The sequence below is a fragment of the Antrostomus carolinensis genome, unplaced genomic scaffold (assembly GCF_000700745.2).
Source record: "Antrostomus carolinensis isolate BGI_N321 unplaced genomic scaffold, ASM70074v2 scaffold4477, whole genome shotgun sequence".
Classification (NCBI taxonomy): Eukaryota; Metazoa; Chordata; class Aves; order Caprimulgiformes; family Caprimulgidae; genus Antrostomus; species Antrostomus carolinensis.
Window position 1 is genome coordinate 89,473 of NW_010329369.1, and position 23,047 is coordinate 112,519.

Genomic DNA, 23,047 nt, shown 5'->3' on the forward strand with positions numbered 1-23,047 from the left:
TTATTTCTATTCTGCCAAATTCAGACTGTGAAGTGACTTAAAACTGCAAGCTCTCCCTGAAATCAGGTTTAGTTTATCTGAAGGTAGTAAACAAAAAGTGTTTGTTCTGTTAACTAAATAAATTATTGATTTTAGTGGGTGCTCTTGCAATTGCAGCAAAAAATTGCTCTTGCAATTGCAGCAAACTCCACAGGCTGTGGAGTGATGGGTGCAGACAAACACAGGCAATGCCAAATTGGTACTGATTGTGAAGAAGAAAGACACTGAATAACCCATTGAGATACTCTTGACAACCTTGTGTTTGGTGTTTATTTGCAAGAAAAAGCATATGAAGTATCCTAATAGTTCCTTGCATTGCTGATGCAGAATGGTTTTCAGCTGCCTTGAGCAAATCTGGCAGCAGTGAAATGGATGCAGTGCCTGCTTGTTCCTCTTATTGCCAGTTTTGAGGCTTTAATGCCAGAGGATTTCTGTAGGCTTGTACTCTGCAAACAGCTTGTGCGCAGCAGTCCACATCCAGCTGATGATCACTAGCCTTCTGCTGGGTGTTCCAGCTGCCACACATCAGCAGGTGGTCCTCCCTGAGCCTTTTCTGTAAAAAGGAGTTAAGATTTGCTCAATTTAAATAGCAGGGCTCTGCTAACCTTACTCATGTGACTGTGAGTGGAGAGTTTACTTTCATTAGAAGCCTGGCTCCGAGGTTTGAAGTTGTCAAACTTCAAATGCAGCACTGAACAAATGGTAGGCATGGTAACATCTACCATTGGCACTGTTGTGTTCAGAAGGCAACCTCTATGCAGTTCCATATCCAAAGTGAGTGGAGGGTTAAGCTACAGCAGCTTTAAAAAACTGTTCTTAGAGCTGTTTTTAGAGACAGTGAGACAGCTGTACTCCTTTGGGGTAATAAAATCAAAGGCAAGCATGTGCAAATGTTGGAGAGGGTGGTCTTGAGTAAGGAAATGCATTGGAAGAACTTGCTTTTAAAAAAAAAATTCTGCATAAAAACTTGCTTTTGACTTTCCCTTTTGTCAAAAACATCTTACCAATGCATGCAAGTGGAAGATGGAGGGGGGGAAAAATAATAATGAAGAATAGCTCTTCCTGAACAGCTTCTAATGCCTCTGAAGAGAAGAACCTGAGCAAATATAATATCTTTTTTTTTTTTTTGGAACTTGTCTGTTACTGATGAATTCACAGAGACTGTTCATCTGCCATGCTACTGCTGATTGTAAAACAAAGTGCATGAGCTTACTAGAGTTCAGGAAATGTTTGATAGCTTTGAGCTTGGCACTTTCTGTTACAGCGTAGGATGCTTGTTTGTCTGGGGGAGAAAAAAAAAACCCCACAAGGCGATGAAGCTTTGTGGCTAATTAAAATCAGAAGGAATATTTGAGCTGTTTTGGATAGATGCAATCAGCTGTCTAGCGAGATTATTCAGGAACAGGAGGGAAATATATTGCAGGTAGAATTCCAAGCGTTCGAAGCAGAGATGCAAAATTCATTAACGTTGTTCTCTGATTATGCAGTTAGCCCTTTCCTTGCCCTTAAGTTTACCTTGGCAAGGGCACTTGCAGTTAAATGGCACTGTGAAAATTACTGGAAAACATTAACATTAACTTGTTATTGTAAGCTGACATCATGCTGAGCCTGATGGGAAGTAAAAATTTATAAATAGCTTGTCCATACGCGTAAGGCAGAAATCTGCTGAGTTTCAGCAGTAGCATGATTCATGTATTTGCTGTAGTTTAAGTTTCATCATGAGTTATCTATGTTTCTGTGAACTTTATAGTTTCAAGAAGTATTATGATACCAGTAGAAAACTTCAGGAAGATCAGTGGTCCAAAACTGATGAACTCTGGGGAAATACTGTCTATTTTTTTCTGTATGTTTTTGGTCATACAGTCTACATCTTACTGGCACATAGGTATTCTTCCCACTGTTTTCTCTGGAGAGCAAAATGCTTTCAGAAAAGTATACTTAAAGCATAGTTTACTCATTTTTTCTCTCCACATAAATCCTAATGTACATGCTTACTATCTGTAAACTGAAACTTAAAGGATCTGAGTTAAATCTGTCTCTGGGATGCATCTCCTGTAGATTTTAATTAAATCACTTAATCTCTCTGTTTCCTTGCCTGCAATGCTTTCTTCTATAATAATACTTTTGGAATATGAGAGGGGAAGGAGGAGACTACAAAAATTTAGAAGCAATATTCCTTTACATAAGTAAAAGCTTTATTTCTTTGTTGTTCATGGAAAGAAGTAAAAGGGTGATGTGTATTTCAGGAAGCCAGTCCCCTCTTCTCTTGGGGCACCTTCCTTGTAGGAAGGTGGCTGTATCCGTATCCTCCTGTGCCGAATACTACTGCCCTGTAGTACAGTGAGACTACAAATAGAGGAGGGCTGTTTGGCTGAAGATTGTCTTTTCTTTGAGTCATGGTACAACTCAGTGGGATCCTCTTACATGAATTACTTTCTAGATGTTACTGTAATGAAAAAGAAAGGGTTTGTGTTACATACACCTTCCTTTGTGCTGTTGTCCTATATACTGCCTTTGTAAAGCTGAACTACTCATTATTAATATTTACACTTGGAATTCAGTTTGACTTATCAGTTAAGCCCAAAAATTAGCTATGTTGTCTAGACATAAAGTTACTTCTATTGCATGTTTCAATTGCATGTTCTTTTTTTGTAGGGATAATTTTGACAGAGAAAAATTCTTGTGAGTTCTGCCTGCATTTAGCTGTGTTACTCTACGACAGAAGAGTGGCATTTGAGTTCAGGGTCTAGGCACCAACATGGGTGGTGTTTAATATGTCTGTATAGCTGTAGCTCCTAATGGCCTGGTTGTTACTAGCAACTAATTGCATGAGAATTTTCTTTAAGGGAGGGACATCTACGCTGTTATTTACACTCAAAGAGTGATGTAGCCATCCCTGCTGTGGAAGAATGAGCAGTCTCAACTAAGTTCAAGAGGCTTTATAACATTGGCTTAGAGTTCAGACAAAAGAGTGCAGTTGGCAATGTTGAGTTCGTCAGATGTAAATGGAGCCATTAAAAGTAACAGTATGCTTGTAAATACGCAGCAATGTAAGGGGAAGTTGATCCTCATACACAGAAGCATATACAGCGACAGGTTATGACTGACTTGATGTATGAATGGGGAAAAAGCTTTTGGAAGTTGTAATATAACCCTGAAAAGCACCACCTTTTTTTTCCATCGGTATAGCTACCTGCACTTGGACATTTAATGTGGCAAATTATTCCTCAGATTTCAAAAGTACTGAATGTTTTTCTTTTTGAGACCTGTATATGTATTTTCTCTTCTATGAATTTAAAATCATTAGCTGAGAGAATAAAATTGTTTTCTGAAGTTGCAAGTTTTACTTCACTTTATGCTATGATATAAATTTAGGAAATAAAAGCCTCAAATTGATATAACTTCTAATTATTTTCTCAGCTTGTGTGTTAATGCAGACATTCCTGAGACAGAAGATCACCTCTGCTGAAACCAGCAAAGCTACGGGGTTAAGTAGCAGGGTAGTTCTGAGCACTTTTTATAAACATGTTTGTACTGACTGTGTATCTTACATGTCAGCCTCTTAGTGTCAATGGGGTAGCTCTAGTATCCTTTAATATTCTTCCTAATTGTAAATATCCCTCAGTAAACAAGGGTGTGTACCTTTTTGTCTCCTTCATGTGGACGTGTGCAGGATAAATGTGTTACAAGGATGTAGTCTGGGAAAGAATAATTTCAAATTGTTTCACCACCACCCCCCAAAAAAAGAAAAAGAAAAAAAAAAGCTGTTTAAATTAGGGGGAAAGCTTCATGTCCTTTGAGGTAGCTGAATTAAGACAGTGATGGGTGGGTTTTTACGATGTCGGGGTACAGACTTGGAAAAGGAAACTTCACTCTATCCCTCCTACTGTTTGTTCTGATCAGAAATACAGGCTGAGCACAGTTTTTAACTGCTTCCAACATACAGTCTGATCTGTTCATTTCTGTAGATTTTCAGGTTTTGATTACATGCTGCTGGGAAGTTAATAGGTACCTTTACAGAGAGTGGAAGTGCCAGCAGCTCCACAGTAGCCTCCCCCATCTCTGGTCAAGCTGGCTGGTTAGGAGGATGTGTGAGAGACCCTTACTCCTCAGTCAGTTTTGCCTTTTCTTAGTGTCTTCTGCTTGTTGGGTTTTTCTGTTTTCTCATTAGCCAGTCTGTCTGTAGGTCTTTTGTGCTTCTCTGTCCAGCACGTGTACCTTTAGATATAAGATGAATGGTAGTTTAAGAAGTATCTCAAAGTCTAGTAGTAAAAAAGTCCTAATAATGATAAAGCCAGACTTGATATCGGGTTTCTGTGCAAACAGGCAAACTGTGTACTTCTAAGAGTAAATTCAGCTAGGACTTGCAAGTAAATAGCACTCATGAATGTGATGTGAGCTGGCAGCAAACTTCTCATTGTTCTGTTTTCTCCAAATACAGAGTTTGAGTTGCGTACACAAATTTTAAGCTGGATTTCAATTTCACCCTGACTAAAATAGGAAGAAAAACCTGAATAAAAATGGTATTGCAAATGATACTGCAAGGGCGTTGATCTGTTAAATTTCACATTTGTTGGCTTGTTTCAGACAAAAGCAGGAGTTTATCTTCAGTTTTAAGAAGATGGAAGACATTTTCAATAATGGATGTTTTGTGGTATATATCTATCACTGAGAAGAAAGCTGCTTTGCTATTTTTCAGCATTTTGTACCTTTCATTAGTTATGACACACTCATGATTTTCAGATTATTAAACAGCTGTGTTATTCTTGCTCAGTTATATGGAGTTAACTTGTATTGTATTTTTATTCATAACTTTAGACTCTTTCATACCTTATTTTACAACTTCTTAATTCAATCAAAACATGCTTGCCTGCATTTTAATTAAAACAACTCGATTCTTTTATAAACCTGGCTTTATGAATTTTGATGGATATATTTGGAAGAAGGATTTAAAAGCCCTACTTTCTCATGAATAATAAACCAAAATTGTGTAATTAGATGATTAAATGTGCTGACAAGACAAAGCTGAAATTAAAGAAAAATTGAATTGTGAACCAGCTGTAGCTTTAAAGGAAGAAAAAAACTTTATACAGTTTTCAGAAGAATATTTGCAAAGGGAAATATTTCAACTTTAATTCATACAGTAACCAATTTGAGGAAGCAGCATTCATATTTAGTAATAGTATGTGACAATTATGTAATTTATATTTGGCAGAAATAATAATCTGATCTGTTAGTTGTGGTGTTAGCATCATAAAATTAAAGACGTAAATGAAAGGAGATGGTAGGAGCAAAGGATGATGCCTGTAATAATCTGGTATATATAAATGATCCAGGACTGTGAGAACAATGTAACGAATTATGGCTTTTCTAACACATTTGATTGGGGATGGCAAGAGAATTAATAAATATTTGAAATTCCTCTTCAATATATTGTCATTTAAATGTGGAAATAAATTCAGAATATTTACTTTGCCTCTCCACACCCCCCACTTTCTTCTCTCTATTTTTCTTGTAATTAAATACCTCAGATGAAGGAAAGCCTTCATGTTTGTAATAGAGCTGATCTCTCCACACAGTTGCTAAACCTCAGTGTGGCAGAGGATGAATCACATGCCGTGAGAGCACAGGGCACAGGGGTGCCAGCAGCGCTGTCTGGTGCAACACGTTTGTGCACTGTGGTTCCGTACTAATTTTAAATTATTACCCTGCAACTTGTGTAGCTGCTTTTGTTTGCTAGAGTAGCATGAACTGCAGGGACAGTGTTCACACCATACTTGCTGGTGATAAAATATTACATTTATTTTCCACAAATATATGTTTTTTACAGACAATGATGATATCAGAAGGTAACCAGATAGTTATAAACTCTCCCAACTGTTTTTTTATAGATATCTTCTTGGAAAACTCAGGGGAGGTAGTTGAGGTTTTTAGTACCATTGTAATTATCACACTGGCACTTTTCATCTTGAAGGGAAAAAAAGGGGTTTTAGGGCTTGTTTTTTCTCTAGAGATAATTATTGTAACTTTGAACTTTTTATCATCCTAGTAAAAATGCCTTCACCTGTCACAGCAGCTTGCCAGTTTTTATCTACATGGTTGTAGTAAAAAAATGAAAAAATTGGCCTCACTTTCAGAATACAGAGATAATTTGGCAGTTGTATTTATCATACAGGAAGAATAAAATTTTATCTCTCTTTAAATGAGAGAAGAAAAGAAAAATTATGTTTAAGATTTTCTCACTAGCCTGTTAATACTCAGGCAAAAGCTTTTGATGGAACAAATCTGAAAAAACACATTCAGCTTAGTGCAGTGATCTTGCTGTTGCCATTTTGCTAGCACCCTTTTTCGGCTTTCATTGTTGCTTCACCTTCCATAGCTTGGTGAGTGGTGTATTTTTCCAAGATTAGTATTTGCACAGTGTTTTCTTTCAGCTGGTGAAACATCTGGATTCTTTGATTTTTATTTTTTTATTATTTTTTTTAAGGAGTTAAATGATCTATTCTGAGAGTGTACAGTTTAGGGTTGATGTCAGTTTGCTCCCCCCCCAGGAAGCACTGAGATGAACACTGGGAGCATTGTTTCAGTCTTGCACTTAGGAATGTGAATATTTGTGCTGTATACTTAATTTCATCCAAACATAGCTGAGGATATGCATGCAGAAATTTTTATTGCTTCAGGTCAGCTGAAGGGGAGAAAAGTTTAACTTTACTACTTCACTGAGAAGTGTGCTATTATATAACTTCAATGAGTTTTTGGAAAATCTGATTGTTTTAAAAAAAACACTTTATGCAGCAGCATGTTGAAGGCTGTGGGTTTTTTTAAATACGAACAAGCACACCAAGTGTTCACCTAATCGTAATTTCATGTCTGAAGTTAAAAGTTTATTGTAAATTTCAGAAGCCTTCCACCTATAAATGTGATGCTAATACTAATTTTAATTTGTTAGGCAGAAAGTGTGTCACAATACCTCAACTTTGTGGCTATTAAAAGGTTGGGTTATATTTGCAGTGTCTCTGTACATATGCAGGAAAACTCTTGGCATCAAAAAATTTAAATGCACTTGCTAAATTTTGTCGTTTATACAAGTTTTCATCCACCATTGCATTGCTTCATTATTTAATAGTATATTTCACATCTTGAAAACAGCAATTTGAGCTGGTATGAGAGCTTCTAAAGATAAAGATCAGCTTCATATCATATTAAAGTTGATGTGGAGGAGAAAAATGTCTCTTACTGCTTCTCATGATTTATGTTTTTGACTTAGCTGATGTGTAATCATTTAAGTATTTATTTAAAAAAAAAATAATGTGCTTTTTTTTTTTTTTTTTTTACTTGGTCATCCAGAATGAACACTTGGAAAATAGGAGGTGTTATATCTTAAAGTCTACTTGAGTACAAAGAAAACACTCAACTTTCTTATGTCATGACAGGGAGACACGGAAGGCTCTCAGTGTTGCATCTGAAAGCATGCTGTTTGGTGGGGGGTGAATGTGACCAGGACAGAAGGGATGCGTTGACTAGCAGTGCTGACTGACTAGCAGGATACCAAACTGGCTGTTTCCTTTTTTGCCTCTTCCCTTTCCCACCCTTCTCTGCTTTTTCCCCTTTTCTTGAGCCTTCTACAGCTGCAGAACAAGGATGAAGCATCAACAATGCCAAGGAAAGGAGGGAAGGTACTGGAAGTTGGGAGTGGCTGGAGAGCAGAACATGGCTTCCATTCACTGTCATGCTGGGTCCCTGGGTTTTGCTAATTAGGATATAATGTCAAGCCTGAGTTGGCTTGGTGCTTTTTGTTTTTGTTTTTTTTCTTCCCCTTCCCTGTGTTTTTCTGCACTAGGAAGTCCTCCCATGTTAGTGGTTTTACTTGCAACAAGTTAGGACATGCTGGCTCAGAGTTAGTAGAACCTCATGGACTGGAGTCTCAGAATGGTCAGTCACTGGACACTGTTGCCCATTATGTATCCAAGTATCTGGACTTCCCCTGGCTTACACTGTTCGAACAGTTCTTGCCCAGGTTCACGGACAGGCTGTACAGTCCTGCTGGTGTATTAGCCTGACTCCTGAACAGCCTGCTCGGGGAAAGAAAAGGCTTATGTGCATCCAGCAGCTTGCCATTTTTAATGCAGGCTTCCACAGAACTACGGACAATACCTTGGGTGTTGGGTCTTCAGTTCTATTAAAAAGACTCCCAACATCTCAAAGATGCTTTCAGGCTGCTTTTTTGGTGTTTAGTTCATGTCAATTTGAAGATAATTGCTGTCATCCTCTAAGTCTTCATAAACCTTCCTCTACAGACAGTGCAAATCTCTTGTAAAGCTATCTTTAAAGAAGAAAAAAATCATTAATATATTGCCTTAGTGTAATAAAAGACTAATCCCACGTACAAAAGGAACACTATGACCTCATTGCATTTATGTGTAAGTGAGGAATTTATCAGAGGATTTTAAATCAAGTCGTATTTTGGACTTGAGGAGAGCCATGTACTGGAAAGCCTGTCTATTTTATTATCTATATCAAGCAGTCTCATAAAACTTGCTACCTCCCCATGCAAACATTGCCTGGCTTATAGTCTTAGATCATGGAAGCAACAGCAATATCACTATAAGCCAAACAATGATGTGTCACACATGGTGGAAGTGAAGAGCTACCGAGGTTCACTTTTACACATTGTTTGTTTGGTTGCCTCTGGTTTTAGCTTACATAAAATAAGACTTTGAATAAAACATGCAGGCATTAATTACAACTTCAAATTTAGTTTAGGCATTCTAAAATCTTATACTGAAAAAAGTAATTCCTTTGTGGGGAAAGCTTTCTAGATCTCTAAAGTTTGGTGAGGGGATCTGAATAAATGATAGAGGACTTGCACTAAAATAATAAGAAAATCATTATTTTGCACGTGTCAAAAGTCAGACCAGGGTAAACTGTAGTAGTTGAACGTTGTATTTGATGAATGCCAACATTTTTCAAGAGTGAATCAAACTCTTATGTGAGTTGTGCCTTCTAACTCTACGGCTTAAATATGGCTCATGCCCTCTGGTTTTTATGTTCTGAATGGTATTGAAAGGATATGGTTCATATAGAGACTGAATGGTAGAGGAGTTTTGATTGTGTTTTCAGTACTGAATTTCCTACCTGGACTAATTTAAATCCATAAATTTGAACTACTTAGTATGCACAGTTCTGTCTCTCTCAAGACCTTTTGTGTGAACTATCAAACTATTTTGGTTTCCTTTGTATTTAGGAGGGAGGCACTCTGAGAGTTGTTTCAAAGCTGAAGAGATTAACTTAACTTAAGCTTCTAGGAAAAAATACAATAGCCCCTTCATAATTGTGAAACAGATTTTATATTGTTGCTTAGAGGTAAATCCCTTCTTGTTCCTGGAAATGATTTGCAATTAGCAGAGGTTATAAATGGCAAGAAGAAGAGCTTCTGCATATACATTATTTTCCTTTTTCATCCCTTTTCTTCTATAGTGTCCATTACTTAACAGAGATTAAGGGCAAGCCACAAAAAATACAGGCAAACTACTGGTAGTAGCAACTTTGTGCATTGGTTTTCATGAAGAAGGTTAATTTTAGTAGGTACATACGTGAACGGTTTTAATAAGTAGACAGTTGCAGAGGCAAGAGCATGCTAAAGAGGAGGATTCAAGGTAGACCTCTCTGGTGATGCCCCCAAATGTTTGCAAGCTTGCACTTTTGCAAAGCACTTTGTAGGAAAAGATCAAAATTGGAAAGACCATCTTAGAAAGATAGTCTGCTGTGAACAAAATGATGCTCAGTACAGAGGACTTTGGAAGATGTAAAAAAAGGAAAGATGAGAATGACAGCTATCTTTCCAGGATGTCTCTTGCCTACAGAGCACCTGCTAACACATTGTTCTGTCAAAGGGGCCCCACTGGAATCTCTGTGTTCAATAAGTAGCTCACTAGGAAAAAATCTGGACCGATTGAAGGGTGTCCAGAGATCAGTTGTTTACCATAAAGGCAAGGGTGTGAGTGGAGAGGAACACCTTACCTCAAGAGCTTGAATTTTGAGGGTGAAACATTAGAAGAGGTTACATACAAATATTTTGGAATCTGCTTTCTTGGCTGTTCTCAAGATTAGGACAGTCAGGCATTTCCTTCATTGGAGAATGTTTAGACCCTGCCTCAGTGTTTGTATGGATTAGATAGTCTCTTGACATCTCTTCTGTTCTGTTTCCGTGCTTATTTGAAACCGCTGCAGCTGTTTTTCCACTTGAATAATTTCACAAAAACTAACCCAGATGAAATTGTGTCAAGTTAATGCTATGTGGCAGTGCTTGTGTTTCCAAAACAAGCAAACAAACAAAAAAATATAATGCCGGGAGCAAGTGACAGCTGGAATGCGGGAAACCAAGATCTGAGATGTAAAATAAAGGTTTTTCTTTTCCCAAAATGAAGTGAAGGCCCGAGCTTGATCCGTTAGTCATAAGATTGTCACTTTGCAAGTATGAAGTGCTAATACTCTCACATGTTAAGAATGTTACCATGTAAAATACTCCTGTATATATTTTCAGAAATGGTCTGATAGCATCTCAAGCTTCCTATATTCTGCATATCACCAGTTTCACTAAATAACCAGGGATGTACTTTTTCAGTTTGCATAGAAACCCTGTCATGTCTATCAATGTAACTTAAAATTTCAAATTTAGAAGCTGTAAGGCAAGTTAAAGAAAGAGGGAGTGTCAGTACTCCATTCCTACTGTTCCAGCTTCCAAATTGCATGTGCATGCAAAACTCCTTAATCTGAGCAAGATCTTTCCCATTAGGCTTCAGTACTGCACCGCCTATCTCCATGGTTTTCCACTTAGAAATTAACTCACCTAAGTGTTTCCTCTTCACTTGCATGTGATTGGGAATGGTGAAAACTAAGTGGGGTGATATGGGCATCGTCACTTGTGTCAGAAGTGTGTGTCGTGCACCCTCTCTCCCACATTCAGAGAGGATGGGTACTACAGGGGCTGGCCTCAGAGAATCCTTCTCCGCTGTGCAGTTGGTGTCAGCTTTCATATATTATTCAATATTTCCTTTTCATGCTTATGATCTAGATGAGACTATAGTTTTTTTTTTAACTCCGTTTCTTAACACTTTTCTATATATCCAATACTACTTGGAAAACTTGGTTTTAAATGGCAAAGGAAGGTCTCTAAGAACAGATATTATCTGCTTTGTTGACTGTCTGACCAGAAATCTACAAGTCATGCTTTCTGTTTTGGTATCTTGAATTGTTTCTTTCATGGTAGATAGGATGTCTCTATTAGGCTTTTATGTGGTGCTCTGAAGGAGATAGCGCTCTCATTGCCCAGCCCCAGTGCAGGAGCTCAGTCTTCTCTGTCCTTGGAAGGGAAAGATGAGAGCATCTCCCTTTTCTGTGAAACCCAACTGCCCACTATGTTTGACAGGAGTCTTGAATGAAGGATCTCGGGAGCAGGAATAAAGATACTTTTCTGTCAGCACTTCACAGTGGTTATAGATGATAATTCCACTGCCTTTAAAAACCTTTTTGCTCAGTGTGTGGATTTTAAAAGACCCTTCCCTGTCTCCTTGGTTGAACTTGTACAATGAAACCAGCCCCACTCCGTCCAGTGGACCAAACTGCCAGCATGCTCCACAGACAGTTGTGCTGGTACTGGTGAACAGATGACAACACAGGAAAGTTGATAGATGCTTAAGTTGGCAAGGGCCAGCAGGAGTGGCATTTATCTGGCTGTCCTCTGTGCACTTCATGGAGGCTAACGTCATCCAGCACTTTCTGTGTCTTGTTGTTCAATTACTGTGAAAAGTGAAATTTAAAGAGTAGGCAGTTTAAGGATTCCATCTGTTGTCATGTCAAATGAATACACATTTTTCCTTAAGTAATAGTTGTTCATTTTGCAGGTGGTTGTTTTCATCTTACAGTTATTAGGAGGAAAAGCAGTGTCTACAGACTCTAGTTTTATTTTTCTTTTTTTTTTATTTAGGTTTTTCACTTGTTGCAGTCTTACTTAGAATCAGAACAGCTTGTTCATTCGGACTTGCAGGAGGGACTGGGTGACATCATTACCTGTATAGGAACCAAACTGTGGTTGGCTAAAAGGTAAGATAAAACACAAGATGTATATGTTTATAGATGTAGGTTACTAACATGTGGAAGGCTTGACTGATGGGTTTTTTTAAAATTATTTTTTATTTTGGCAAAGTGACAGATTTATTTCTCTAGAAACATGTAAAATTTAGATGCCTTATTGGCTTGCTGGTTTTTCAATTGAGATGTTTTTGGTTTTTTTCTCCAAAAAGCAAGGGATGAAAAAACATAAGTATACTGTACCTGTTCGCATTACTGTTTTTCAGTCTTCTCTTAGCTCATTCCCAGATAAATTTTACAGTCCAGTCATTTAATAAAAAAACCCAAAACAAACCTATGAATGAAGATGCCTGCAGAAGCAGCCTTTTTGAGGATGAATGTTGCTTCTGGGCTAAGGAAAATATGCCATATAGATGAGGTTTCTATGTTACTGTTTTCCCTAACTTTGACCTTTACAAAAAAGTAGTAGAAAAATGTCATAGCAATTGTTGAAACTATCAAAAGTGTTTAGCTACTCTTTAGGTTACTGTAAAAAGGGTCTTCAGATGATGTACGTCGTGCAATCAAGAAATTTTTTTTTTTTTAAGCCTCATAAATTGCTTCTGAAAATTACCAACAAAAACTTTAAAGGAATCAGTTGTAGACAGAAAGTGCAAGTCCTTGTATAGATAAATAACTGGGTGAAATATTCCAGAGTATAGTTTGCACAGTGGAGGGAGGTCACCAGTGCAGTCTGGTGTGGATCTCTGATAAAACCTATGTTGCTTTGTGATCATTAAAAGCAAAATCATAAGTGGTTTGGAGAAGTGGAGTGACTGGTGGGTTGAGAAAGTCTTCTACCACTGTTAACTAAGTTGAGCTGATCAAGATACAGTTGATTTTTGAGAAGTACAGATGTGTCTCCTGAAAGAGTGAGAGTGGTGATATAGCAGGTAAAACTTGGTCTAAATAATTGTGAAATGATGCACGTGAATAAAGCAGTCTGGACTTTATCTGCGGAAAGAGAGGTCGACTGAGCAGATTTTTTGTTTGAATCTTATTACAGCCCGAGAGGGGAAGGGGCAAATATCATAAAAAGAATGCAGAACAAAACACACTTATGTTTGTGTATTAATCTGTGTTGTATATTTGAATATTGTGTAAATCCCAAAGAAGATACAGTAGAAATGAGGAGCAGTAAAAAGACTAAGGCTAAGTATAGAATAGTTTTCTAGATGGGGAAATGAATGACTAAATAGGCTGAGATTTTTTTGGCCTGGAGAAGGGATAACTGAAGGATGACATGGAAAAAAATACTAATACTATGAGTCACATGGAAAGGAGAGAGGTAATTAGCACCCCTTCTAATGCAAGGTGGCAGATTAAAAAGAAACAAAATAATGACAGTTTTAACGTAATTTTAGTTTAGCTATGGAATTCCATGATGCAAGATACTGTTGGCTTTAAACCTGTCTGAGTTTTTAACAAATAGTTGAGGAGAGTCATGGAAGAAAAGCCCTGTAAGGTTACTAAGTGCATAGATATCACAGTTGGCTCAAGAAAATTTTCAGCAACCCTCAAAGTTGAGAGAGAGGTTTTTGGCAAGTATCACTATTCTTATGCTTCCCTTTCCTATGCATCTGCTCTCTGCCCCAGTTGGAGGCATCATGGCGGATTTGGTGGACCTTTTGACTTGACTCAGCATAAGCATTTTTAAGTCTTAAATGAGAATGGTAGTTTACTTAATTAAATTAAGTCTATTGATACTGTTAAAAAGAAAAAAAACCCACAAACACAGAGACTAAATTCAGTAGAAAGATACTAGTGCTAAATAATTCAAACCTCTTTCTCCTGAAGCAAATACATAAGGGCCAGGCTCTGTTCCTTACAGATTTGAAATACATTCTGTGTTTTCAAATATTTTTTCAAAACTGACGTTTTTAATACATCAGTCAAATTAATGCTGCCTTTAAAAAAAAAAAAAATCTCCAGAAAGGAAATGTGTTCAGGCTCTCTTTAAGAAATCCCGGTACATGGTGTAGGTATTTGCCTGAAGAGATGTATTTTCTCTTTCACTTGCCTCTAAAGAGCCATAGCTGTATGTTCTAATATTAACCCTCTGTCAGTAGCACATTTTCATTTTGTCAGTTTGTTGTAGCTTTCTTTTCATATTCCTTCATTCTCAGTTATGCAGTTAATGCTATACAAAAAGTTTTTTTTATGTCTTTCTCCCCAGATATTAAAATTTTATATTATGAACATAAAGGTTTGCAACACTAAATTAAGGCATTGTTTTTTTTTAAGACAGAAACTCTTTTTGCAACTTACTAATGTACTTTATAATTCTGTCGGAGCCTGCACAGCTGCAGATCCTTAAGCACACTTTGAGCTAAAGTGTATTTTCTTTTTTCTTTCTTTTCTCTTTATCTTTTTTTTTTAAGTCTAAAAAAACCAAATGAAATATCCATTGAACATTTGGTAACCAAATTTACTTCCAATTATGTTTTAAATTTAAGACTACAATAGATGATAAAGCTGAAGAAATTTGCTTACCTCTTAACTTTCTGTTTGAGATAAATGTGTTCAGTGTGGTGTGATTTAAAAACAAAACAAACAGAAAACCCCAACAAACAACCCAAACAAAGGCAGATATTGAAATAGGTGGTGTTTTCTGGTAGTTTTAGTTTCTCACATTCAGTGTTCAGCTTCACCATCTATTTTTGGCTGCGTGGAGCTGAACAACTGTTCTGTGATGAACGGTGGGTTTTCAGGTTTTTGTTGTTTTCTCCTTTTCTCATTTTAAAGGAGTTTTGTGAGGTTGCTTGGCAACTGAGTTGTGAAACACTGTCAGTAACTCCATCTGCGCAGGTTTCTGGATGTTGGGAGAGCATATCAGGAAACCAGCACTTCATTTGTGTTGTTAGACTTCTTTGTATGCATCTGCTGCTGGTCACTGTCAGAGAGGGTGGTGGCTAGCTGGACCTTCAGTCCACGTACAGTCATTCTTACCTTCTTTCTGTTCAGGCAAAGAGAGTGAGTACCACAGAGAAAAATGAATGAATCTCCATCTGTTTCTTCTGCCTTTTTCATAAGGAGGTAACTTAGAGTGTCACCAATGCTGTAATGCAGTGATTGTTCGAAAAGAGGGCATTAAAGGCACTCACTATTAATCTTAAATGGGTAAAAAAAAATAAAATTAAAATAACAGGAAAATGGTTTGTGAATTTCAGGAAATGGGAAATTATATCCCAATACCAGTCTTCATTCACATTTCTTTGCTAGTTCTGTAAAGTTCTTGCTGGTGTTCTTTCAACTACATCCTTCCTCTGTACTATGGAACAAACTTCCCTGAGAAGCCTGAATTACAAAATTTTGTATTATATAATTCTTAAAAATGAGACTCAGTTGTCGTATTGTCATATCTGGAGGAAAGGTTATTGTTCTTCAGCTGTTTGCTGAACTGGGTGGAGTTTTTTGTTTATTTGAGTTTTGGGTTTTTTTTAATCTTTTCAGAGCCAGAATGTAATTTCCTTTCATCAGAACGTATTAGTGTAGGATAGCTCAAGAAACTATTGCACCTTCCCTGTAATATACTAACCTCTTCTCCCTCCTCCACTCCCTCACCTGATTTTGCTTTAGAGAATAAAATAATGGCTCACATTCCCCAAACTGAATTCCATAAAACATTCACTTTTTCAACTGGTATTTTCTGTCTGTTGTGAAGGCAGGATTCTCGTGTTAATGGAACATGGTTGCTTTTTCTCCTTTTTAGCACATGTTAGAATATCAGAAGAAAAAATTATTTCCTCCACCTTCCTTGGTTTTTTTTTATGTCTTCAAAATACTAACTTTTCTGAGTATTCAAAAGTAATGTTTCCATTTTTGATGTTCTGGTGAATGAGGCCTGCCTTCCATCCACTTCTCAAGGTGATGTTTAAAACTTTTCACTGTGCTTGCAGGTTTATACTTAATTTGATGTTTTTTATTTTGTTTTAGAATATGCTTGTTTGTTAGTCTAATATGATTTAGTAATGTTACTGCTTCTCCCCACCCCCACACCTGTGTTAGTTTATTGCATTTTTTGCAAGTATGGAGATGCAGGGTGTTTGAGAAGAACAGAAATTTAAAAAATACAGAAAATCTGCTTTGTTGGAGAGCTGAGGTGATGGAATGAAGTGATTGAAATTAGTCTGGTGAAAGCTTTAGAAAAATAATCACTATATCAAGCTAAGCCTTTGAAAGAGTTCAAAGCTCTTTCATATGAATTAAAAAAAAAAAGTCATTTTTAGCTCAACTGCATACAAAGGAGTTACAAGACTAACTCTAGATGCCTTCTGCTTCATAAATACAGAAAGCTAAAAGAGCAGCCTTTGGAGCTGGTAATTTGTTGTACAGAAGTGCCGGAAATATCTGTCTTGTTTCATTTGTAGCCTTTGGCATGGTGAAGTATTAGTATTGGAAAATTTGTGAAATCATGTCATTGCACAGCTTTGCTGTAGGATGCTGTCTTCCAGTGCTTTTAATTTGATTTTTTTTTTTTTTTTTTTCTGCCTGCCTTCTTACTGAAGACCACAGGAGGGGGAAAAGACTTTAAGGTTCTGCCAGATGTCAAATAACATACTCTGCTAACCTCTAGCCATGTGCCATTTCTTAGCTGAGAGCTTCTCTGCACTGGCAAAGTTTATTTCTAAGAAGGTGCTTTCTTGAAACTAACTTGTATGGAACAGCCTTGTATAAAACCAACTGGCTTTGCATTTTCCAAAGAGTCACTAGCTGGTCTGGAGTAGACTGCCTGGGGTGTGTGCACTTAGCTTTATAACCCAAATATCCTGTGCTCTGCACTGCTGCTGCTGAGCTCTCTGCTTTATGGATGAGACTGTTAAAAATACAAATGGGTCCTCATATAGGGGCACAAGATTCAAGCTCACACAGCAAATACATGCAAAAATTATTCCAGGTTTGGGCTCAAAACCATATTCAATGTCCACTGAGATACTTGCTGCTCAGTTTTCTCCAGGCTGACTGCAGCATGAACAACTATAACTGCTTTGAATGAGGGAAAACTCACAGACGTTTTATAATGCTACAGAGTACGTTAACTAGCCAAGTTGATGGCCATGGCACTCCATCAAGCCTGTAGTGTCCCCTTACCCCCACTCTGCTTTTGGCAGCTCTGTGTGGGTAACAACAGGCAGAAAACCAGTCTTAGGTCCTTCCTAGAAGGAACTTCATGTGAGGTGCATTTAGGCCACCTGTGTGGAAAGCAGGAGTGGCCTAGCTGTAGTTTCAGGACTTTGTGTCTCAAAGTGTGTAATCTAAATATGCTGTTATTCTTCTCATAGCCTCTTAGGAGAGACAGTGGTAATTTCTAGTGAGCAGGCTATTAAAGACAGAACAGTGGCACATGCAGACCTATCTAGATACAGGTGCAAGATGCCCATGACTCTGAAGCTTTGCAAACAGTAAGGCAATAACTAAGGACAATGTAAGGTCATCCTCCTTGGCAGGGTAGTCCTTCTCTTCAGATAGTTCTCTTGCCTCTTCCTCTTTTACTGCATAAAGACGAACCTTCTTGTCCTTCCAAAGCTATGTCTACTTTTGGCATCTTCCTCTTTTTCACTAACTTTTCCATTTCTGTCTTTAAAACATACACACTGAGAAGTGCAGTTAATTACCTTTGTTAGTTAATGGTCTGTATGCATTATATAGCCACATTCAAAAATTGAAAATACTTTTAATGACTGAGCCTGGCTCTAAGGAGGTCTGTTTACTAGGTTTCAAATTGAAAAGTTACCTTTCTGTCAGCTGGGCTGGAGCAATAATTCACATGTGTGCTCTTACACACAAAAACATCAAGGGAAATTTTTGTTGTCCTGTTTCACCTGAAAGCAAAGCATACCACTATGAACAGTTCCTGCACATCAGGTGCACAGTGGTAATTTATTAATCTGCACTTTCTGACTCATGAACCTAATTTAGCCTGGTTTGTCTTTGCTTTTGAGAGCAGAGTCATAACAGTTATGTCATTGTTCATAAATGTATTATTGGAGGAATTAATTTAAATCTTAGGTGCTTTTAGCAGGCTAATTCAGGTTTCTATGCTGCTTCAAGTTGGCATTTTCACTGGTTTTGGTACCAGTATCAACACAGCTACAAATCATTTATTTAGGCAGTTGGTGATTGCTTGATTTGGAACACTTGCTTTGGTTATCAGTAGGGATGTTTAAACTTCAGAGTGAAGTTCAAGCTGTACTTTGCATAAGATAAAATATTCTTGGACTCTGGTTCATAGGTGTACTCCTAACTTAAATATGAACATTCAGGGAATATTAAGAATTTAATAATGTTGTTTAAGGTGTGTTTCCTGCACCAGTGCAACAGGCAGAATAGGCACAAGCCATGTACAATTACATGTTTTGGACATAAATACTCATTCATATCGGAAAAAGCTTTCCAATAAATAAACAAAAGAGTTTTAGTAGCTTGCCCCTTTATAGGTGAAACCCCTGATGTTAATTATGTAAACTTCATTAAATTTGCACATGAGATTAGGTTGACCTCTGAGTTTTTAGGATTCTGCTAAGGGATCACATGCGGTTCTCATTAAGAGAACAGAAAAGAAGACAGGGTTATTTTATCAATCCAACATGCTAAAAACACCACCAACAAAACACAACCTTTCAGTATCATTCACCAAGGACAGCCAGAGCACAAATTAATTTTTCTTAACAGCTGAAACTCAGGATGTTCTTGGTGGTATCGCAATGAAAACATAACTTGTGTAGCTTCTTTTTGGAGCAATAAATTCTCTGCCTTTACTAGGGAAACTAACTGCAACATAATAGTCTGACTTTGGTGGTGACAGAAAACCTTTAATCACCAAACCAGCAGCTTTCCCTTTGGAGAGGATGCCTGCTGTAATGCAGGATGAGCTGGTCTTACTGAATGGGCAAGTCAAGGGGACTGTGCAACATGGTTACCCCAAGAAGATCTCAACAGCACCAAGTAGGCAAGCAGATGCACTGTTACTAGATGCTTGTATTTCTATGCGAGTGTTCCTGCGCTTCCAGGAACTCAGCAAGGATTACTTGGTAGTGTAGGCTTCATTATTATTTTTTTTAAATGCTTTCCATTAAGTCTAGGTGTATTGGCCGTGATGTTCACTGATGTGCTGGTTTTGTATTACATATTAAAAATGCTATGGACAAAGTTTAATAATGAAATCCATTATTAATATATTCTCAAGAAGACAAGAGGAAGGCTGTGCATGTTGATTCAGTGCTACAGATGTGGGCTCTGAGAGAAAACAGGTTACAAAATGAAGTCTGCCTTCTAAACAAATATACCCCCCAAAACCTTAGTCTTTAGAATACTGCAGAATTTGAAAGCTAATAACCAAAACAATGGGAGATTTAATCTAATCAGCTGCTCCTTGTATGTGTAGGTGTAATTTCCTTAAGCCATGTCGCCTCCATGAGTGACAAATGATCGTTTGCCAGATCTCTGTGCAGGTAAAATGTGGTCAGTACAAGGCCAGCTTGGCCTGTTTCATCAGCAACCCTCCAAGGATAGATGTCCCTGTGGACAGCCCCCTAAGTATTATGTAGAGTTGACTGTACCAAGACTCAAACATCACAGAAAGTGCAATTCTTGGTGTGTTTAGAAGATACTTTAGCTGATACAATTGCAAGTCATGTATTAGAAGAAAGAATACTTTGCAGAGATTTGCCATTCTTCAGGAAGGAGTAACCAGGACTTGATAGGGAGGGAAAGATATACTGTAAACCTAAAATCTAGTTGCCAGTGTGCCAGCCTGAAGAGCTGAGATTATGAAAGACAAAGGCAGACTGGGAAGCACAGAATAGGAGGTTATATAGACCCTGTCCCCAAGCTGTCATTAGGACATGTTGGACTTAATCCAAATTCTTCCCTACGTTTATGCTAGAGCTAAAGGTGAAATTCCAGCCTCAATTGTACATAAAATGTTGACTCATCAGAAATGTTTTTAAAGTTCAGAAATACAAGAATTTGTCCAAAAGCTTTTGCAATAGCATCCTGTGTATTAGCTAGAATATGATGTTTAGGAAACCACTTTGATTTATCTACTGGAAGCAAAACCTATATGTAATATTGGTGGCTACAAAGTAAGAGAATTCGGGTTTTAAATTCAACACCAGAAGGCTGATTTATTTTCTGCCAGCTAAAATATTTTTATTTAATAGGTGTTGCTGAGGGGTTTTTTGACAATAACATGTTATTTTAACAGAAGAATAGGGTGGTGTTTAGCTATTATAGGCTTGTTTGGGGGGGGTGTTGTTTTTTTGTTTTTTGGTTTCTTTTTTAATATGGAGCTCTTCCTGAAATACTACTGATAAGTTTAATCCTGTGAAAACATCTTCGTTCCAGAAATTTTAGGCTTTTTCAGCCTTTCCAAAGGCTCTAGAAACACACAGCATTTCAGTAAAAGTGATTTTTTTCATTAAAGACCAGAGAAGGAGTAGAGGGTTCATTTAAGTAATTAATCACTTTGGAAATTGAAATGAAAACAGTCACACAAGTCATAAGAACTATTATCTTCTTGTTCACAAGGCAGCTATGAATTGACCTTTGAAAGAGTTGCCCTTCTAATCTTGCCAGCGCTGGTTTCTTTACCCTGACACTTAAGAGTGTGTTATGAACTTTTTGGACAAAATACAGGGATTTGTAGGCAGCTGTGTAAGTTGTATCATTTTGACTGCAGTTCTACATTAGCTTGATTCACGAGCCAGATCTTGTCATCAGTTTTTAAGTATTGGGGCTGAGAGTAACCAATTGGAGTGTGTAGATTAGAAGTAGCTAACAGTCATTTAAACTCTATACTATACTCTGAAAAAATGTTGGCTAACACTCTGTGTAGTTATGTATTGTTTTACTGTGCCCAAAACCGTGATGTACATGTTCCATATTATTGCGAGGAAATTCTGTTTTGTTAGTTATTTAATAAAGTTACATTCCAGTTTGACAAATGAGATTAGCTTGTAATAAAGCAGCACTGGCTGAAAGCTTTGAAATCTTCCATACTCTTCTAAGAGCTTGGAGACTGCAAAACCCAGAACTTTTGTGGCAGCTTTTACAAAAGTTTTATTTTAGCTATTCCTAAGATAGGTAACTACACTAAGATACCTGTAGCTAACCTAATCCATGAGAGGCATGTTACAGGTTTTTATTTAATAGACATTGATTGGCAACATGCATTTGAAATCTGTTAAGTGCTCATTGAGAGTTTGAGCAAATATGCTTTGATTTTTATGTTGTTAAATGTTTAGTAAATATTTGTTAAATGTTTAGTAAGTTCCTGTATATTTATAGTGCTTCTTCTGCTAATAGTTTTGCAACATCTGTTTCCTAATGAGGGAAAAATATGAGCAAAATAAACTGCCTGTTTGGAAAACGCTGAATTTCTATTGACTAGAATAACCAAAAACTAATGTTATAAACATTAACACAAACATCTTTGATTTCATAAGGAGTGACTTGTATCTGTCTTATTTATGTAACAAATGCAATATGTTAATGTTACTGTTGTTCATCTCTAAGTGAAGTGATGCTCTTTTGGAAAAAGAGGAATGATCCAGGAGAAAATAGTTGTCATCTTTTGAAGTCATCTGACTTAGTGTCATTGAAAATTTGGGGTTTGATAAGAGAGTGAGAATCTGCAAAAGCTGTGCATCAGAATTCTTTGGTACTTGCTCTACATAAAGGTGTGTTGGCATCCTTGTTTATATATAGAAATCTGAGTGGTTGTAAATGGTGTCCTGTAATGAGTGGAAATGATGTTTAAGGGGCTTTGCAGACCTTAGTGGTGAGAGGAGCAAGGGTTTGTATATTGAGTTTGTTTAAATCTTTTTCCCCATGTTCTGACGGAATTGAGGCCAAATGTGCGAGCTTTCCGTGTTCTTTGCTCCTTCTTGTTTCTCTTGGAAGAGGAGGTAATTTGCTCCATAATTCATTAATGTTGATCTTCTTTAAAATAAACACTAATACAGGAGAAAATGAATTTTAGAAGTTAAGCCATGTGTTCCTGATAGAGTTGAAACTGTGTGTGAGCAGGGTACACAGGAGGTCTGTGATTACATGTTGCTGACTTCTTCAATAAATGCCGGTTTGGTTAGTGTCAGATCTGACATCCAAAATAAGCAAACCAATGGTTACCTTAAGTCCAGCATGACTTAACTATAAAAGGTGAATCAAACTTTTAAAAAATAATATTTGCAGAGCTCTAAACTGTGAGAGTCTAGGATTGATTTCATGTTACGTGGACCCAAGCTGCAATCAGTGGTACGTAAAGGCAGAACAGAAATGAAAGTGGTCCCAGCGCTACTGTAGGTAGCCAAAGCCAGCTGGAGCAAAACGCAGTATTGCATGTGAAGCTTCTGAACCTGCCCAGTCTAATTCACATCTACAGAGAGGGAATACCTCCTGAAGGGTACGCTTCCTGATTCACCTACCAGGCAGTTCCTTGTTTAAAATAAAAAGCTTATTGTTACTCCAGTCCTGTAATATTCTGTAAGTGTTTAACCTGGGCCTCTTCAAAGGCATTTGAACAGGAGCTTCTGACTTTAAAAGGACTATTTAGCTACATTAATCTTTTTCTCCTAAAAAAATCCTTGTACCCTTAACAGCTAACAAAAGGTTTCTTCCTGCCAGTGACTTCAACTCTTTTCTAATTTCATATTCACACACGAGAACTGAAAGTGAAATAACAAAGAAGTCCAGGTACCCTATCCCTAATTACTTGTTCAGCTTTAATGATAAGAAATTGGCTAGGTTTGGAAGTTTTTCTTTTCAGGATCTAATCCAGAAATCTGCTATAATATGTCAAAATTAATAGTATGGATACTGGCACCTGTGTTTTCAGCCACACCTTCCTACAATAATGATTTTAAAAAGACACTTTTTT

At 37.3% G+C, this 23,047-nt stretch overlaps 1 protein-coding gene across 1 annotated transcript in view; it reads left to right on the forward strand.

Moving 5' to 3' along the window:
- Positions 1-23,047, forward strand: part of THADA (THADA armadillo repeat containing) — a 135,324-nt gene that overhangs the window by 88,269 nt on the left and 24,008 nt on the right. The window contains exon 29 of the mRNA XM_010172532.1: positions 12,026-12,141. Within this exon, the coding sequence (XP_010170834.1) occupies positions 12,026-12,141 (116 nt within the window). The remainder of the gene's footprint in view (positions 1-12,025; positions 12,142-23,047) is intronic.